The sequence below is a fragment of the Chrysemys picta genome, chromosome 4 (assembly GCF_011386835.1).
Source record: "Chrysemys picta bellii isolate R12L10 chromosome 4, ASM1138683v2, whole genome shotgun sequence".
Taxonomy (NCBI): Eukaryota; Metazoa; Chordata; order Testudines; family Emydidae; genus Chrysemys; species Chrysemys picta.
This window is the reverse complement of record NC_088794.1, coordinates 115,556,950-115,575,120: the sequence shown is the minus strand read 5'-3', so window position 1 is coordinate 115,575,120 and position 18,171 is coordinate 115,556,950. Positions and strand designations below refer to the sequence as shown.

Here is an 18,171-nt window from a genome sequence, read left to right as displayed (position 1 = left end):
TGACTCCCAGTGGTCAGGAATCGACAACATCTTCAGCAGCACAGCTCCCCTATCACCATGCTAAGGAAGTGGAGCCAGTACTGACCCCTAACTACACATGGGGACATTATTACAAGTATTGATTGAAGGAAGAGAGCACCACCTGAATCACCAACACAACCCACAGCAACAACTAGGTGATACTTAGGGTACGTCTACACTACGAAATTAGTTCGAATTTATAGAAGCCGGTTTTATTGAAATCGGTTGTATACAGCCGATTGTGTGTGTCCACACAATAAAATGCTCTAGGTGCTCTAGTCGGCGGACCGCGTCCACAGTACAAGGCTAGCGTCGACTTCCAGAGCATTGCACTATGGGTAGCTATCCCACAGCTATCCCACAGTTCCCGCAGTCTCCGCCGCCCCTTTGAATTCTGGGTTGAGATCCCAATGCCCGGATGATGCAAAACAGTGTCGCGGGCGGTTCTGGGTACATGTCGTCAGGCCCCTCCCTCCCCCGTCACAGCAACGGCAGACAATAGATTCGCGCCTCTTTACCTGGGTTACCTGAGTTACCTGTGCAGACAACATGGAGCCCGCTCAGCTGAGCTCACCGTCACCATATGTCCTCTGGGTGTCGGCAGACGTGGGACTGCATTGCTGCACAGCAGCAGCTGCTAACTGCCTTTTGGCGGTAGACGGTGCAGTAGACTGGTAGCCTTCATCGGCGATCTGGGTGCTGGCAGCCGTGGGGCTTGCCTTTTGGCAGTAAATGGTGTATTACGACTATTAGCCGTCCTATTACAAGTCGGGTCATCGCACATTAGCAGAGTCTTCCCCGAGCAGCCGATTGTGCAATAGGCCTGAAGACCATCGTCATACGCCGCCCCGTATTTGCTGCCAAGCACCCAGAAAGATGCCGAGGGCTATCAGTCACGCTGCACCGTCGTCTTAAGATGTAAAAAATAGATTTGCTCTGTATTCATTTGCTTCCCCCTCCCTCCGTCAAATCAACGGCCTGCTAAGCCCAGGGTTTTCAGTTTAATCTTTGGGGGGGAACATTCTGTGTGACAGTTGTTTGTGTTTCTCCCTGATGCACAGCCACCGTTCTTGATTTTAATTCCCTGTGCCTGTACGCCATGTCGTCACTCGGCCCCCCTCCCTCCTTCCCCTAGTCCGTCAGATACTACGTTTGCGCCACAGCTCAGAGAGCCGAGAAGCGGTTCGCGCCTTTTCTTTGAATTCTGGGTTGAGATCCCAATGCCCGGATGATGCAAAACAGTGTCGCGGGCGGTTCTGGGTACATGTCGTCAGGCCCCTCCCCCCTCGTCACAGCAACGCAGACAATAGATTCGCGCCTTTTTACCTGGGTTACCTGTGCAGACAACATATCACGGCAAGCATGGAGCCCGCTCAGCTCAGCTGAGCTCACCGTCACCATATGTCCTCTGGGTGCTGGCAGACGTGGGACTGCATTGCTACACAGCAGCAGCTGCTAACTGCCTTTTGGCGGTAGACGGTGTAGCATGAGTGATAGCCATGGGGCTGGCAGCCGTAGGGCTGCATTGCACCAGCCCCTTGCCAGGCGATGGTATATTATGACTGGTATCCGTTGTCATCGTATTGGTGTGGCTGTCAATCATGGCCACCTGGGCAGACATGCTACTGTTTCGATGATGATGGCTACCAGTCGTAATATACTATTTTCTGCCAATTGCCCAGTATTGTCTGCTAAGCACCCAGAAGAGGCCGAGGGCGATGCTGGGTGCTGGCGGACGTGGGGCTGGCAGACGTGGGGCTGCATTGCTACACAGCAGCAGCCCCTTGCCTTTTGGCAGATGATGGTATTTTATGATTGGTATCCGTCATCGTCGTACTGGTATGGCTGTCACTCATGCTGCACCGTCGGCTGCCACCTTAAGATGTAAAAAATAGATTTGTTCTGTATTCATATGCTTCCCCTTCCTCCGTGAAATCAATGGCCTGCTAAGCCCAGGGTTTTCATTTTAATCTTTGGGGGGACCATTCTGTGTGACAGTTGTTTGTGTTTCTCCCTGTTCCTGTACCTGTACGCCATGTCGTCACTCGGCCCTCCCTCCCTCCCGCCCTCCCTCCTTCTCCTGGTCCATCAGATACTACTTTCGCGCCTTTTTTCTGACCAGGCGCCATAGCTAGCACTGGGATCATGGAGCCCGCTCAGATCACCGCGGCAATTATGAGCACTATGAACACCACGCGCATTGTCCTGGAGTATATGCAGAGCCAGGACATGCCAAGGCGAAACCCGGACCAGGCGAGGAGGCGATTGCAGCGCGGCGACGAGAGTGATGAGGAAATTGACATGGACATAGACCTCTCACAAGGCACAGGCACCAGCAATGTGGAAATCATGGTGTCACTGGGGCAGGTTGATGCCGTGGAACGCCGATTCTGGGCCCGGGAAACAAGCACAGACTGGTGGGACCGCATCGTGCTGCAGGTATGGGACGATTCCCAGTGGCTGCGAAACTTTCGCATGCGTAAGGGCACTTTCATGGAACTTTGTGACTTGCTTTCCCCTGCCCTGAAACGCCAGGATACCAAGATGAGAGCAGCCCTCACAGTTGAGAAGCGAGTGGCGATAGCCCTGTGGAAGCTTGCAACGCCAGACAGCTACCGGTCAGTCGGGAATCAATTTGGAGTGGGCAAATCTACAGTGGGGGCTGCTGTGATCCAATTTGCCAGGGCAATGAAAGACCTGGTGATAGCAAGGGTAGTGACTCTGGGCAACGTGCAGTCAATAGTGGATGGTTTTGCTGAAATGGGATTCCCAAACTGTGGCGGGGCCATAGACGGAACCCATATCCCTATCTTGTCACCGGAGCACCAAGCCACCGACTACATAAACCGCAAGGGGTACTTTTCAATGCTGCTGCAAGCCCTGGTGGATCACAAGGGACGTTTCACCAACATCAACGTGGGATGGCCGGGAAAGGTACATGATGCTCGCGTCTTCAGGAACTCTGCTCTGTTTCGAAAGCTGGAGGAAGGGACTTTCTTCCCGGACCAGAAAGTGACCATTGGGGATGTTGAAATGCCTATCGTGATCCTTGGGGACCCAGCCTACCCCTTAATGCCATGGCTCATGAAGCCGTACACAGGCAGCCTGGACAGGAGTCAGGACCTGTTCAACTACAGGCTGAGCAAGTGCCGAATGGTGGTGGAATGTGCATTTGGACGTTTAAAAGCGCGCTGGCGCAGCTTACTGACTCGCTCAGACCTCAGCGAAAAGAATATCCCCATTGTTATTGCTACTTGCTGTGCGCTCCACAATATCTGTGAGAGTAAGGGGGAGACCTTTATGGCGGGATGGGAGGTTGAGGCAACTCGCCTGGCCGCTGATTACGCGCAGCCAGACACCAGGGCGGTTAGAGGAGCACAGCAGGGCGCGGTGCGCATCAGAGAAGCTTTGAAAACGAGTTTTGTGACTGGCCAGGCTACTGTGTGAAACTTCTGTTTGTTTCTCCTTGATGAACCCTCCAAACCCCCCCCACCGACCCGGTTCACTCTACTTCCCTGTAAACCAACCACCCCACCCCACCCTCCCCTCCCGCTTGCAGAGGCAATAAAGTCATTTTTTTTTAACATTCATGCATTCTTTATTAGTTCCTTACAGAGGTAGGGGGATAATTGCCAAGGTAGCCTGGGATGGGTGGGGGAGGAGGGATGGAAAAGGACACACTGCATTTTAAAACTTTAACTCTTATTGAAGGCCAGCCTTCTGATGCTTGGGCGATCATCTGGGGTGGAGTGACTGGGTGGACGGAGGCCCCCCCACCGTGTTCTTGGGCGTCTGGGTGAGGAGGCTATGGAACTTGGGGAGGAGGGCTGTTGGTTACACAGGGGCTGTAGCGGCGGTCTCTGCTCCTGCTGCCTTTCCTGCAACTCAACCATACGCTCGAGCATATCAGTTTGATGCTCCAGCAGACGGAGCATTGCCTCTTGCCGTCTGTCTGCAAGCTGACGCCACCTATCGTCTTCAGCCCGCCACTTGCTCTGTTCTTCCCGCGATTCAGCCCGCCACCTCTCCTCTCGTTCATATTGGGCTTTTCTCATCTCCGTCATTGACTGCCTCCACGCATTCTGCTGTGCTCTATCAGCCTGGGCGGACATCTGCAGCTCCGTGAACATCTCGTCCCTCGTCCTACGTTTTCTCTTTCTAATGTTCACGAGCCTCTGCGAAGGAGAAACATTTGCAGCTGGCGGAGGAGAAGGGAGAGGTGGTTAAAAAAGACACATTTTAGAGAACAATGGGTACACTCTTTCATTACAAGGTCGCATATTTCGGCTTGCAGGCAGCCATCGTAGGCCACAGTGTTTTGGCTTTTTTAACCTTCTTAACATGCGGGAAAGGTTGCAAACAGCAGCGCATTTCCCATATCAAGGATGAATTGGGTTGTCCATTTAAAATGGGGTTTCAATGTAAAAGGAGTGGCTGCGGTTTCCCGGTTAACATGCGGCACAAACACAAGTAAACCCCCCCGCCCCACACACACACACGATTCTCTGGGATGATCACTTCACCCCTCCCCCCACCGCGTGGTTAACAGCGGGGAACATTTCTGGTCAGAAGAGCAGGAACGGGCGCCTCTGAATGTCCCCTTAATAAAATCACCCCATTTCAACCAGGAGAGCTTTCTGGAGATGTCCCTGGAGGATTTCCGCTCCATCCCCATACACGTTAACAGACTTTTCCAGTAGATGTACTGGCCGCGATTGCCAGGGCAAAGTAATCATTAAACACGCTTGCTTTTTTTTTGTAATGTTTACAAATAGTTACAAAGTTACACTCACCAGAGGTCTCCTGTGTGCCCTGAGGGTCTTGGGTGAGTTCGGGGGTTACTGGTTCCAGGTCCAGGGTCACAAACATATCCTGGCTGTTGGGGAAACCGGTTTCTCCGCTTCCTTGCTGCTGTGAGCTACCTACAGTACCTCCATCGTCATCATCCTCCTCGTTCCCCGAACCGTCTTCCCTGTGTGTTTCTCCAGTGAGAGAGTCATAGCACACGGTTGGGGTAGTGGTGGCTGCACCCCCTAGGATCGCATGCAGCTCCGCGTAGTAGCGGCAAGTTTGCGGCTCTGCCCCGGACCTTCCGTTTGCTTCTCTGGCTTTGTGGTAAGCTTGCCGTAGCTCCTTAATTTTCACGCGGCACTGCTGTGTGTCCCTGTTATGGCCTCGGTCCTTCATGGCCTTGGAGATCTTTTCTAATACTTTTCCATTTCTTTTACTGCTACGGAGTTCAGCTATCACTGCTTCATCTCCCCATATGGCGAGCAGATCTCGTACCTCCCGTTCGGTCCATGCTGGAGCTCTTTTGCGATCCTGGGAGGACTCCATCACGGTTACCTGTGCTGATGAGCTCTGCGGGGTCACCTGTGCTCTCCACGCTGGGCAAACAGGAAATGAAATTCAAACCTTCGCGGGTCTTTTCCTGTCTACCTGGTCAGTGCATCTGAGTTGAGAGTGCTGTCCAGAGCGGTCACAATGAAGCACTGTGGGATAGCTCCCGGAGGCCAATAACGTCGAATTCCGTCCACACTACCCCAATTCCGACCCGCAAAGACCGGTTTTATCGCTAATCCCCTCGTCAGAGGTGGTGTAAAGAAACCGGTTTAAAGGACCCTTTAAGTCGAAAGAAAGGGCTTCGTTGTGTGGACGTGTCCAGGCTTAATTCGGTTTAACGCCGCTAAAGTCGACCTAAACCCGTAGTGTAGACCAGGCCTTAGAGTGATCCAAGCACTGATCCAGATCAAACCTGTTTAGCTTATAAAAGCTGGTGGGATCAAAGTACAACGTGCTGTGGTGTGTTAAAAGAGCCAGCTAATAACTGCACAAAGATCAGGGAAAGGCAGCACAGAAGGTCCTTCTTAATCTGTTAATTCGTTTAGATGATGGGAAAGAACCTACACTGGGTTCACAGACCAGCTGGAATGGATCCGGCTTCACCTAGATTACAGAATCAGCTTTTCAATTCAGGATAGCTGGGTTCAAATTCTGTCTTGGGTCCAAAGTGAACTGAATTTCGCTGTCTCAGACCAAACTTTGTAGATTTTGGAGGCTTGGAATAGCCAGGGTTACTGCAGGTCAGGATTGACAGGCATCGGCAAAGCTGTGCATGAGGGCTCAGAGCTGGAATAGTTGGGTAGCCCTATAGGTCAGGGCCCAGGGCTCAAATTCCCACCCAAGTGCTAGTACAATGCAGGGAGTGAGACAGAAAAAGGGTGTAAGTGAGAAGGGCAGGAGCCCCAACCGACTGCTGCCCTCATGTGAATTCCCATCCTGAACACCCATGTCCTATGCTCTGCCTTCCTCTTCAAGTGCTGTGAGGACCTACTATGTGAGCAGACTAGGATTCCATCAGGAGATCCCCTGCCCCTCCTCCTGTCCCTGTAACTCTCAACTCTACCTTCTCCCCTCAGTGCAGCCCTGGGCGCATCGGAGCCGTTCCCTGAGCCTGCTCTAGAGAAGCCTTTGCCCTGACAGAGTGTCAAGCTGGAGTGTGAGACCAGCTGAGCTGGCAACTGCATAGCACGTCACCCCTCTTCCTGCCCTGCACGCTCAAGCACCTGGGCCTCAGGCCACCCAGCTAGTTGCATGGAGGCCTTGCTGCAGCTAGGCCCTAGAACTGGAATCTCCATGGGCTTTGGAGCAAGTGATAGGAGGATGTATGTAATGTGTCTGTGTGCGTGCGCATGTGCGTCACGGGGAGCATGTGCTGCATGTCCGTGTGTGTGTTGTTCAATAAGCATACGTACATGACTGTGAATCTGTGACTATTAATGCAAACTACTTCCAGTGAATGTGGCTGAAATTTCAAAGGGAATTCACTTGTTTGGCCACAGTTGCCTCTTTTTTCCTCACTTTCCACTAACATCCCCATGACCAACCTTTACTGGCACGATCGATCATTCACAGAAAGGGAGTCCCAGAGCATCACAGTCTGTGCCGGGAGTGCTTGAACGCTCATCCACTCAGGGAACACAAATAACAGCATAGTATTTACCTGACCAATCACCACTATGCAACAGAGCCTGATTCTGGAATATTCATGATCAATTCACTGCATATAATTCTTTAAAAAATAAAACAAAAAACCACCACTTGGAAAATCAATTGGAGGAAGCTGCAACCTACCCCCTCAGACATTCCAGTGCTGCCGGCCCTGGCTAAGGTGTCCCACCCTTATCACTGCTGACCTTATCCCTTCCACACTGACCCAGCACCCAGGTAAATAACAGGGAATAAAATGAGATTCACCTTGGAAGAAGGCAGCTAACAGATATGGGAAAATAGCCCCTGAGAACCTGCTACTCACTGGGAGGGAGAAATCTGGCAAGTAGCGAGGCTGAGAGAGTCCAACCATAGGGGTAATGGTGGACAACAAATTAGATAGGAGTTTGCCGTGATCTATGGAAGCACAGCCCAGGCATGGCATCATGACACAGAGAGGTCACAGCATCCAGCATAGTGAGACCCCAATCAGCACCAGGGTCTTTAGATGTTGCTGTGATACAATAATAAATAATAATAATGTGGCCATGCCTGGAATCCTGCATTCACTTCTGGGCACCTTATTAACCGAAAGATGTAGACAAACTGGAAGGAGTTCAGAGAACAGCAGGGTAAATGATTAGGGGGCAGGAGGGATACACTTTGGAGGAAAGATTAACAGAGCTAACGATGTCTAGCTTGGCTAAGGGATGAAAAGAAGGGATACGATAACAGTCTACAAACATCTGATGGATGTGAACACTGAGGAGGGAGAAGAGCTACTGAGGCCAGGTCTACCCTAGTGAGCTTACAGCGGCACAGCTGTACCAATGCAGCTGCACTGCTGTAAGATCTCTCGTGTAGCCACTCTATGCCGACAGGAGAGATTTCTCCCATTGACATAATTAAACCACCCCCAACGAGTGGCAGTAACTATGTCGGTGGGTGAAGCTCTCCTGCCGATATAACACTGTCCACACCGGCGCTTCTCTTGGTGTAACTTATGGCGATCCGGAGGCTATTTTCCTCACACCCCCAAGCGACATAAGTTATACTGATAAAAGTCGTACTGTAGGCAGAGCCTCAGGGGGAACAAGGAGTGTAACTAGGAGGAATGGGATGTAACTAAGAAAGGGCCTAGTCTGGATAAATATAAGGGGAAAATTCATATGCTTGTCAGCAGAGGGAGCTGGGTCTGATAAATCAGAAGGGTGCAAGATTTGCCCCTATCCCAATGGCTTTGCCCTGTGCTGTTCAAGAGACATTTGCAGGATGTGTTACTGAATAAATCCAATTCAATTCAGGTGCCCATGTTGCATTGGAACATGCTGGCAGTAGCCAACAAGTGGTATCGTAGCATCACCACGGCACAACACAAACAGCACGATGCCACCACAATAATATGTGACATCACTACAGCCCCATGCTGTGCAAAGAACACAGTTTCAACACGACCTTGCCACTTCACGGGGGAGAGGGGTGAGTCACTGGGAAGAGTCTAGCTGAAGAGATCAGCAGATAGGAGGTGGAGAAGGGGAAGGAATCAGATCTGTAGAGCCTGCTGTTAAGCGCATCATGGAGGAACATGCTGTTGCAGGCTGTGACACACTCTAGCAATAGATACATGCCAGACTTTGACTTTTACCCCCTTGCATTTGCTAAGTTTATGAACTTCTCTCAGCATATATGATATGGCAATGACCCTAGAACACATGAGCAAACACACAATAACAAATCACCATTCCTAGAAGTCCCGAGCTACCCTACAACAACAGCTGGGCACAGCCTTCCAAGGGGAGCGGCGGGAGGTAAAAGATAAATCTGGCTTCAAGATTAAGCTTGATAAGTTTATGGAGGGGATGGTATGATGGGATAGCCTAATTTTGGCAATTAATTGATCTTTGACTATTATCAGTAAATATGCCCAATGGCCTGCGATGGGATGTTAGATGGGGTGGGATCTGAGTTACTACAGAGAATTCTTTCCTGGGTGTCTGGCTGGTGAGTCTTGCCCACATGCTCAGGGTTTAGCTGATCGCCATATTTGGGGTCGGGAAGGAATTTTCCTCCAGGGCAGATTGGCAGAGGCCCTGGGGGTTTGTCACCTTCCTCTGCAGCGTGGGGCATGGGTCACTTGCTGGAGGATTCTCTGCACCTTAAAGTCTTTAAACCACGATTTGAGGACTTCAATAACTCAGACATAGGTTACAGGTTTGATACAGGAGTGGGTGGGTGAGAGTCAGTGGCCTGCGTTGTGTAGGAGGTCAGACTAGATGATCATAATGGTCCCTTCTGACCTTAAAGTCTATGATTCTATGAGTCATGTGCAACCCTGCAATAACAAGCCAGTGTGTCCAGCTGAGCCTTCATCAGAAAAAAACCCTATAAAAACAAAACATTGCATAGCCCATCGTAAGTGAGGTTCCTGGAATAGCATACCATTGTGCACAGTCTAATGTTCGTAAGAAACCTGTCGATATAAAACAGCATGTGCACTCTGAGTTTCAGAGCAACTCTACATTAGCAAGCCAGCTTGCACAGTTGCATTGCTCATGTGTCGCCCTACAGTAACACTGGGGGAAATCAACAAGATCCAGAGAACCAGATTACTTTCACTCTCCCTGTCTTGGGAATCAGCTGAAGATTCAAGTGAGTGCTGATTCTTACTGCATCCTTCCATCCTGCCGTGACTTGAGTACAGATCCGGACATGCTTATAGAACCTGTGATGTGTGCATTGGTGAGCTGAACTCATTGCTGTCACAGAAGGATCCCGGGGGTGCTGGCTGATAGGGCAGTGTCCTTTCCTATCTCTCCTCCATTTGTTCCTGTCTCTTTAGATCAGGAGCGGATACTAGCTGTTTGCCCTAATTCATCTGTAATATTTGCTAATTATTTTAAGAGATGGCGACACTAACTTCTATTGATCTCATTAAAAGTAAAGGTCGTTGTGCAGCTCATTTCTCAGGGCTCAATATTACCTCCTCAGGCCAAAAGAATAGCATCGATTCTGGAACCTTAATCGAAGGTTAATTGGATTTGTGAGTGTGTTGCTTTTTTGGTCATTTTTTAAAAAAATCCTGCCATTGCAGAGACCCAGTTAAACGGGTGTGAAATTAGGGAAGGGCATTGGAGACGTAAAGCCCTCATCATGGCTCTGAAATGGTCCTCAGTGAGGGTTTGGAATGAGAGGCCATAGGTCTTGAGCTTTCCTCTCCAACACTGAACTGTTAAAATCAAGACACAGCATCTTTGTGTAGTACAACATTATCATTGCACACTGTGTCATGCTGAGATAACATTTAGGGAAGAAGGACGCAGTTAAGATATAGATGTATTCAGGACTCCTGGGTTCTATTCCCAGCTCTGCCTCACTGTGTGGTTGTGAGAAAATCATTTTACCTCTCCGTGCCTCAGTTTCCCCATCAGAATAATGGGGAGAATGATATTAATCACCTCCCCGGGGAGTTGCAAGATTAAACTTATTAGAATCTGCAAAGTGCTATGGAGGGGGTACAGAAGGGCATAGAAGTGTTATTTATTTATTGTATACATTTGTGTTGTAACTTTGTAACATCTGAAATGGAGTCAGGGCTCGCTTTCCCCTATATGGAAAGTGAGTATATGGAGTATATTTCTTTGGATTTAATGTAAAATGCGTCTCCAAGACTCCTTGGGAACTGACTGATGTTGATGCTTGAGATTGACTTACAGTCTGAACAGCCCTCATCTCTGTTTTAACCATTTGCTGCGTGTCTTTGTACTACTCAGGAGCCTGTATTGCCAGTAGCAGCTCTCTCGATCTCTCCTTACTAGTGTCTGGCACTTTTTGCACTAAACTTTAACGGGGGCAAATTAAAACCATCTCTAAGGAAACTGCTCCCCAAACTGAAGGGTGAGGTATAAGCAGCAAGAGCAGCTGATCTCTTCAGCATTCTTTTCTGTGCTCCCTTTCTGCAAACACTCCAGCATTATGGGCACAATGCTCGAGAAATGAGAGGTTCCAGCTTTGGTATACACAACGGAGGGCTCCACTTCTGTGCAGGGGGCTAGCCAAGTGCACCACAGAAATCCAACTTGCATATAAGTGATGCATAGGCCTTACATTGGTAGTGTGTACAGTGAGGTATCCCACCTCAAGAGAACATTTCACAGTGTGTATTTCTCAGCACTCAGAAGAGTGCCAGACACTTTACAAAACAAAGAGGAAGACCTGGTCCCACCCCTGAAGAGCTTACCATTTCAGATGGTTCAATGAGTGGAGACAGCAAACAGCAAGAAGGGGATGCAGCGGCAAAGAACAAGGATTATAGCAACAGGTGCCTGCAGTTACTCAGCTTAGGTCCCTTGGTGGTTTGATTTTACTTTTGATTAATATAAAATATATCGACTGAATGTTATTTGTAACATTCACAGTCTCCAGGCAGGAGGCACACGGTACCATTTCTGTTCCCCGACTGGATGGCTTGTGTAACTAATCGACACAGCACAAACTACAAGTTGTGAATCTCTCAGTGGAATCTACAATTGGACAGTTGAGCTGTGCTAGTTAGATACACCAGCTACAGCTCAACCTGTGAGCTGTATGTTCATTTACAACATGCACAGCTTGCACAATCTGCCGACCAAGGGCTCTCTGGGTGAGACAGGTGACAGAACCTCTGCTGGGATAAACAGGAGAAGCCCGAACAGAAAGGTTCGGATAAGAAGGACTGTGAGTTTTATGGGGACAAGTCTCTTTAAGTGAGTTAATTCATGTTTGAGTGGGTTCAGCGTGGTGGCACCTGTTCCATCAGGGAAAGGGTTCTTTAGAAGGATGTACTCTGAACAGCCTCATTCTTCTTTACTTTCCTGCAGCAAACATGCCATAAGTTCCTGGATCCCTGTTTGCTCTCCCCCGTCCTGGCCCACAAATGCTCTGATCTCCTGAAACAGAGAGAGTCCATTTCCAAAAAGATCCAGGTCTTATCCCCACACACCCTTCCTTGCCTCTAGATTACAGCCAACTAATTTCTCTGAGATCCACGCTCCCCTCCCACCGTTAATATCCCAGCTGCGTTCTCCTCCTCGGCTGTGCTTGCACATGAATAGGTAACTGTTCCACAGGCAGATATTTCAGTGTTTGCACTTGTCTTTAGAAATCAAAGCCTTCTCTGATTAAATGCCATTACAGTCCAGCGCTCGGACGGCTCCAGAGAGATTAATGTGCTTTTGGGCAGCTTTAATGATAATCCCGCTACAGACGGCATTAAGTAAATGTCAGTAACCTGGTTTGAAGGGAGCTTTCACCTCAGGGATCCTTTCCATTTAGAAGAGAGAGGCTCAGCTTGCTCTTCAAGTCTGCGTTACCGCATGAGAGAAATCCTGCTTGCTGAGGACTCCTCTCCCCCCACCCAGTTAAAAACGGTAGGGAAGAAGCATGCCTGAGAGAGAGATTTTACCCGCAGCTCCGTACTGTTGTTTTGTTGACAATTAATAAAAGAGTTAATCGTTTTTTTAAAACTGCACGTGTGTAAGTGAGTGTCTACAGGAACCGAGACGGCCTGCGTAAATACCCCATCCAAGCACAGAGCTGCAGTAACTGCACAGACTGACCAGGCAGACAATAGCCCAAGGGTTTTTGCACCCCGCAGAAGCAGACCTTTTTTAAAACCAACCACTGGAAACATTACGACAATATCTTTGGGGCTGGCACAAAGCCAGCATGCTGGGAGGTTTCATCTCAACATGGCACCAGCGCACTGAGATGTGGTAACGCAGCTTTCCCAATGGCGTAAATACGATAGCTGGAATAAGAGCCAGCTCGAATTTCCAACAAGGCTCCGAATGAACCCCTCCATACCACCGAAAGCTTTTGTGAATTGGAAAACGTGCAGCTTAGTCTTTACATTATTCTGTCACATCCGGACACCAAAATGCCCCAGAGAAAGGCTATGCTTGTGGAGATTCCAGTCTGATCGGGAGCAGGAAACCCTAGAAAGCTGACAAGAATGCGTGCTCCACTCCCCTCCCCAGGGCTTTCCCAGACAGCTTTGCAGCCCCAAGCTGCCCCTATTTCTAATGGGTCAAAACCAAACTCCAGATCCAAACTCCTCAAGACTTGGGGAATGTTACGATCTAGATCAGAATGTTGTGGATCAGACTCATCTCTGCTTCTGACATTCTCCTATCACCAGGCTTTGTGCAAGGACTTTATCTCAGGGGGAAGAGAGCTGCATAAGACACATCTCCTCAAAGGAAGGGAGAAGGCACCTCTGAATGACTGGCTAGGCCTTGTCTGGGAGCAGGCCAAAATCCAGCTAGTAGTTGGTCACATCTTTCTAAAGGTTACCCCTACTTGTGGCATGACAATCTCCACCTCCAAAATGTCTATAGAGCTCCTTGTTGACTCACTCTTCTGCAGGAGCTCTTCTATGCTGGCCAGACCCTGAGAATACAAGATATGGGGGCTCCAGCAGCAGGCAGGGAGGGAGAGGGTTGACCCCAGACTTTCAGAAAAGTCACCAAGTGGCTGCATCAGGGGGTTAGGCATGAAATATAGACCCTTGCCAGTTTGCCAGTTCAAGTCAGCCATTGGCTGTCTAAGTTACCAGCCTCAGCAGTGAGGCCAAACACTGAACAGGTCATGGAACGTGAACTCCCTGCTCCTCCCTAGGAGTTGCTTCAGAGCAGTGGAAGCTGCTTTCCCTCCTGCTACCCATGCTGCACTTATCCAAGGGGGGCAGAGAGGCCTTCAATCTAGGCTGTCAATTTGGCACCACTCACCAGCATTGAGCTCACTCTGAAAGGAGTTTCTCTCACAGAGCGGCTTGGGAGCTGAGGAACAGGCACCCACCACAGAGATCAGCCCAACAGGAAAGGCTGGATCTCAGGGTTAACCATGCTGAGATGTTTCCTAATTATGCTTCCGTGACTAGAGCTGGCTGCTCCTGTCTGGAACAAACTGTTGGCCTAGCCTGATTATGTGGTTGATCAAAGCAAGGCTGCAAAGTCCCCACTGGGTTAAGGTGAATGGAGGTGGGTGGGGGATCTGCTGGGGACCGGGCTCTGTTAGTCTCCCTTGACTGCAAAGTCAGTGAACCGTCAGCACCTTGTGAATCACACTGGGACAGCTCTTCACAGACCAGACGTATCACAGAGCTAGTCACAGATGCATTTAGCTTGGTAAACACAAGACAACTTCCCTGTAGCAAAGCCTACACAAGAAAGGCAATGTATGTGCTGTGCCCACTGCTGATGAGACACATCCCCATGCTGTAGGGTTGGGATACAGGCCTCAACCAGCCTGTGATGGGGCACGTACCCCACACAGGCCCAGAAGGGGTTAACGTGGGCATGAGAGGCCAATTAACATATCTGGCAGCACTTGCAAGAGAGAGGGACAGAGAAAGCTAGGTTGAACTGATAATGAAGGCCAGCTGGGGAGGGTCTGAGTGGTGATTATAAAGCCGAGAAGTTTGTAATAGAAAGGGGCTGCCAGGAGAGGGTCTCCACTCACTCTTGGGGGGATAGAAGAAGTAAGAAGCCATCCAGGGAGGCAGCAAGAAGTCTGAGGGAGTAGACTTTGCTGTCAACTACCGGGTTTATTGGCAGGAACCAAGAGTAGAGGGAACCCCCCAGAGAGTAAGGACCACAGAGCCCAGAGACAGAGGGAATACATACTATAAGGTCATTGGACTATAGCTTGATTGGACTCTGTTATCCTGGAAGGGGTGGACTAAACCACTACCTGGCTGGAGGGCCAAGCTGCAGGAAGAGAGACCAACTCACCGACGGAGCGACCGTTGGCAGTGGGTGCCATAGGAGAGACAGCCGCTACACCACGCCTGGCCACAAGGAGATGCACCTGTGGTGAGTGAACCCCGTGACACAGCCTAGGGATGCAAACGTGCGTGGCAAGACTAAGGGCCTGAACTGCAGCTCCCACAGGGGAGCCCTGCGCTTGGGTGCAAGTGCTATTAGAGAGGCTCCACTGTCTCAGCCAGTTGCATGTGCCATGCAAAGAACCTGTGTGTAAGTGAGTGAGAGACTACGCCGTCAGCTGCCAGGGTGAGCTAGGTGAGGAAGCTCTCTGAATAAAAACGGGGGCCTGACCAGCATTTTGCAGGGAAAATACAAAGTACTCTGCACTTGCCCTTGGCTTGTCCGACATGACTGGGAGGGGCGTGCCGCCTCTCCAATTCAGCATCAAGGTTACCTTGTTTTGTTCCTCGCGCTTTCCCAACTGAACTCCCCAGCAGACATGTTTCAGAAGGCAGCTGCCTCCCTTTACTGGGCAAGAGACTGTTGCCTCTCATTGGCTCAGCTCGCTACAATGTAAAGGAACAGGTGAAATGCAGATCAGCTGGGAGGGGTAGGGAGACACTAGTCCTGGTCCCCACCTGCCCAATGCTTCCCTGACAACTCTGTGTGCCTAGGTAGTCAGGGAGGTGTCTGATGCCTTCTGGGGACAGTTGAGGGAACAGAGACAACTTGCTAGCCTGGAAGGGGCTAACACACACACACACAGTTCCCTTCCCCCAGCTGTTCTTTGGAACATCCTTAATTGACGGTGAGTGAACTCTGCCACGGATAAAAAGGGAGGGGAGGGATGAGGCGTCCAGATTTCAGAGCCGAGCGGAGGGACAGATTAAGTACAATTGATTTTATGCTGTAGCTCTTTGATAGCTAGTCAACCAAGTGGTGCTTTGAGGCTCATCAATAGCGCACAGGGGAAAAGGCTGGCAGCACTGACTCAATCAACACTCACAGATTGGGAAGGGAGGGTTGAAACATCGTTCAATGGCTCAAAAACCTTCCCCCAGGCCTGTTCTCAGCCCTTTCAGGAGGTAATATCCTGCTTTCCTCCAGTCCCTTTCATGTCAAGGAACCCAAAATGCTTTATCAACTTCATGCTATACACAGAAAACACTTCACCCATCACTGAAATGCTGCCACCTCTGGGATGAAACATGGCAACTGTTTAATAGTGTATAGCAACATTATACAACTGTTTAGGACAGGAAGTGAAGAGGAAAACTGTACTCAGTTTCAACCACAGAGGGAACTAGAGAAGGAGATTTAGGGAAGCAGAATATAATGACCAATTGAAATCTGGGCAGCACACCAAGGTTAACACTGTGACTCTTGCAAACTCTTTAATAACCATGATCTGCTATGACCTCGGTTGTATGGCTCTTTCAAAAGATGCTATCTGAAGCCAAGCAGAGACCCTTAAAAATTATTAGGGATGTAAGCTAAATTCCAACAATGTTGCAACTTAAAGGCGAAAGTTCTACCAACAGCCCCACTTTAAAGAAGGTTAAAGTTCTGCCAAAATGCAGAAGAGAGAAGAGGAAGGATGCTGTGTCAGAAGGTGACCCTGTTTCCTAGGATAACATGAATTGCCATCATGGAACAAACCAACAGTCCACTTATTATATGAGCAAGATACCCAGTGTCCTGTCTCCTACAACAAACCACAGCACAGGCTGCAGAGAAAGATGTGAACTCCCTTTAGTCAATCCATACAACTCTGCAATCCTACAGGGTAGATGGGTTGCAGGGAGGACCTTTCTTATCCCAGCAAGTGGTCATCTCTTATGCCCTGAAGCACAAGAATTGAGAGTTCTCTCTCAGATGTATCACTACAGATGCTGTTCTATTTATGTGCATGTCATCCCTTTTTGGTCCTTCATGGACAATCAGTCTCAGTGATACCACATCTAATAACATCACCATTTCTATCTCTATGCAACACCCTCAGTGTCCGACCTCAGAGATGGGTGACAATTTACCTCATTGACGTCGATGCTGTTCCTCTCCATATAGGCCCTGTCATTCACCTGCCCGCCTTCCACAAACTCCATGAGAAGGACGCGCCTGGTTGACAGCTCCCAGTAGATCCTAGGGACCTGGAATGGGATGATGGAGCGTTAGGCCAAATCATGGGACAGCAACAGCAAGGGAGTCATGCACCAGTGAGGAAAAGGGGAAGGAAGAAAGGAACTTTATAGTGGAGGTGAAAAGAACCCATGTTCTCTCCCTATTTGCAAGAAGGGATGCCACCACATCCACCCACATGTATGCTTTTCCTTGGTTACTTTAACTGCATTTAATCCTGGTGAAAAGCACTGGAGACCACAGGCCTCTCCCCACAGCACAATGGTCTCAGCAACTCCACCTCCTGTCCACATTTAAGGCCCGACTCTCCAAGGCACTGAGCACTTGTGACATCCACTGGTGTCCGTGGGTGTTGTTAGACGCTCAGCCCTTCTCAAGGTCAGGCTTCTAACTATTACCTGTTGCATGCATCTGAGTCACATTGTCGGTTCCTCCAGGCAAGAACCCTGGTTCGTATTTGTTGTGCACTGTGCACAGAGCTCTATAAATGATAAGTAATCATCATTGGTATCTCGAAGGTGCCCTTTGGAACACCAGTGGACCCAGGCAGACAAGCCCCATGCACTTCAAGCTGTCAGCAATTGAAATGGGAGAAAAATTAAGCCTCACAAATAAGGGATTTGTCACGGAAACCCTGGGAGACCCGTAGGCATCTCATTGCAAATGTGACACTGTCACACAACCACAAAATATCACAGCGCTTTCTGCTCAAGCTGCAGTAAATTGGACTGAGTGAGGTACGAAGAGGTGGAGTAACTGGCCCCAGTGTTGCACAGAGACTCAGCAAAACCGGAGTCCTAAACAAACTTGGCTCCTTTTTCATAAGCACCAGCTTGCACCTCCTACCACATTCAGTGCAGGCTGAGACTCCTGCTGTTGACAAGTGAGCCAGATTGCTAATGCTCCCACTAGACAGAGCTTCACCTCATGGCACCCTCCGTTAGCAGGGCTAAGCTAGAGCCACCTTAGCTGAGCGAATGTGCTATGCTACGGAGTGGGCTCACTAATCCCACAGCAAGGGTCTGTGACCCTGAGGCAAGCCTGGGAGAGGGAAGCAGTGTTGCCCACCTCATATGAATGAGGCCAGGGGAACCAGCCAGGCCACTGTAGCTCATCACAACCCCTAAGCTGGCTGCATTTGTTTTATAACTTCAGTTCTGAGGGGCTGTGGTTAGTGACAGTGCCTTCAACCTCACCTGCTGCCCTCCAGAACTCCAGTTCTTGTTCTCCTCACAGCTCCATGAATGCCCCTCACTCCTGACCTGCAGCCTGCCCTGCT

At 49.7% G+C, this 18,171-nt stretch overlaps 2 protein-coding genes across 8 annotated transcripts in view; both read right to left on the bottom strand.

Moving 5' to 3' along the window:
• The window catches only part of ADCK1 (aarF domain containing kinase 1), a 129,506-nt gene that overhangs the window by 12,161 nt on the left and 99,174 nt on the right, over positions 1-18,171 (bottom strand). For all 7 annotated transcript variants that reach the window (XM_065593430.1, XM_005301666.5, XM_042858558.2 and 4 more), the window contains one exon: positions 16,787-16,903. In XM_065593430.1, coding sequence (XP_065449502.1) covers positions 16,787-16,903 — 117 coding nt within the window. The remainder of the gene's footprint in view (positions 1-16,786; positions 16,904-18,171) is intronic.
• Positions 3,595-5,751, bottom strand: LOC135983175 (uncharacterized). The gene is made up of 2 exons (XM_065593432.1): positions 4,815-5,751; positions 3,595-4,219 (listed from the first exon to the last, which is right to left on the bottom strand). The coding sequence occupies exons 1-2, from the start codon at positions 5,356-5,358 to the stop codon at positions 3,717-3,719; spliced, it is 1,047 nt and encodes a 348-aa protein (XP_065449504.1). The 5' UTR covers positions 5,359-5,751; the 3' UTR covers positions 3,595-3,716.

Excerpts from the sequence above, each read along its gene's own strand:
- LOC135983175 (XM_065593432.1), bottom strand. The coding sequence starts at position 5,358 with ATGGAGTCCTCCCAGGATCGCAAAAGAGCTCCAGCATGGACCGAACGG. Across the intron at positions 4,220-4,814 it reads GGGCACACAGGAGACCTCTG|CTGCAAATGTTTCTCCTTCG; the intron begins GTGAGTGTAACT and ends CTCCTCCGCCAG.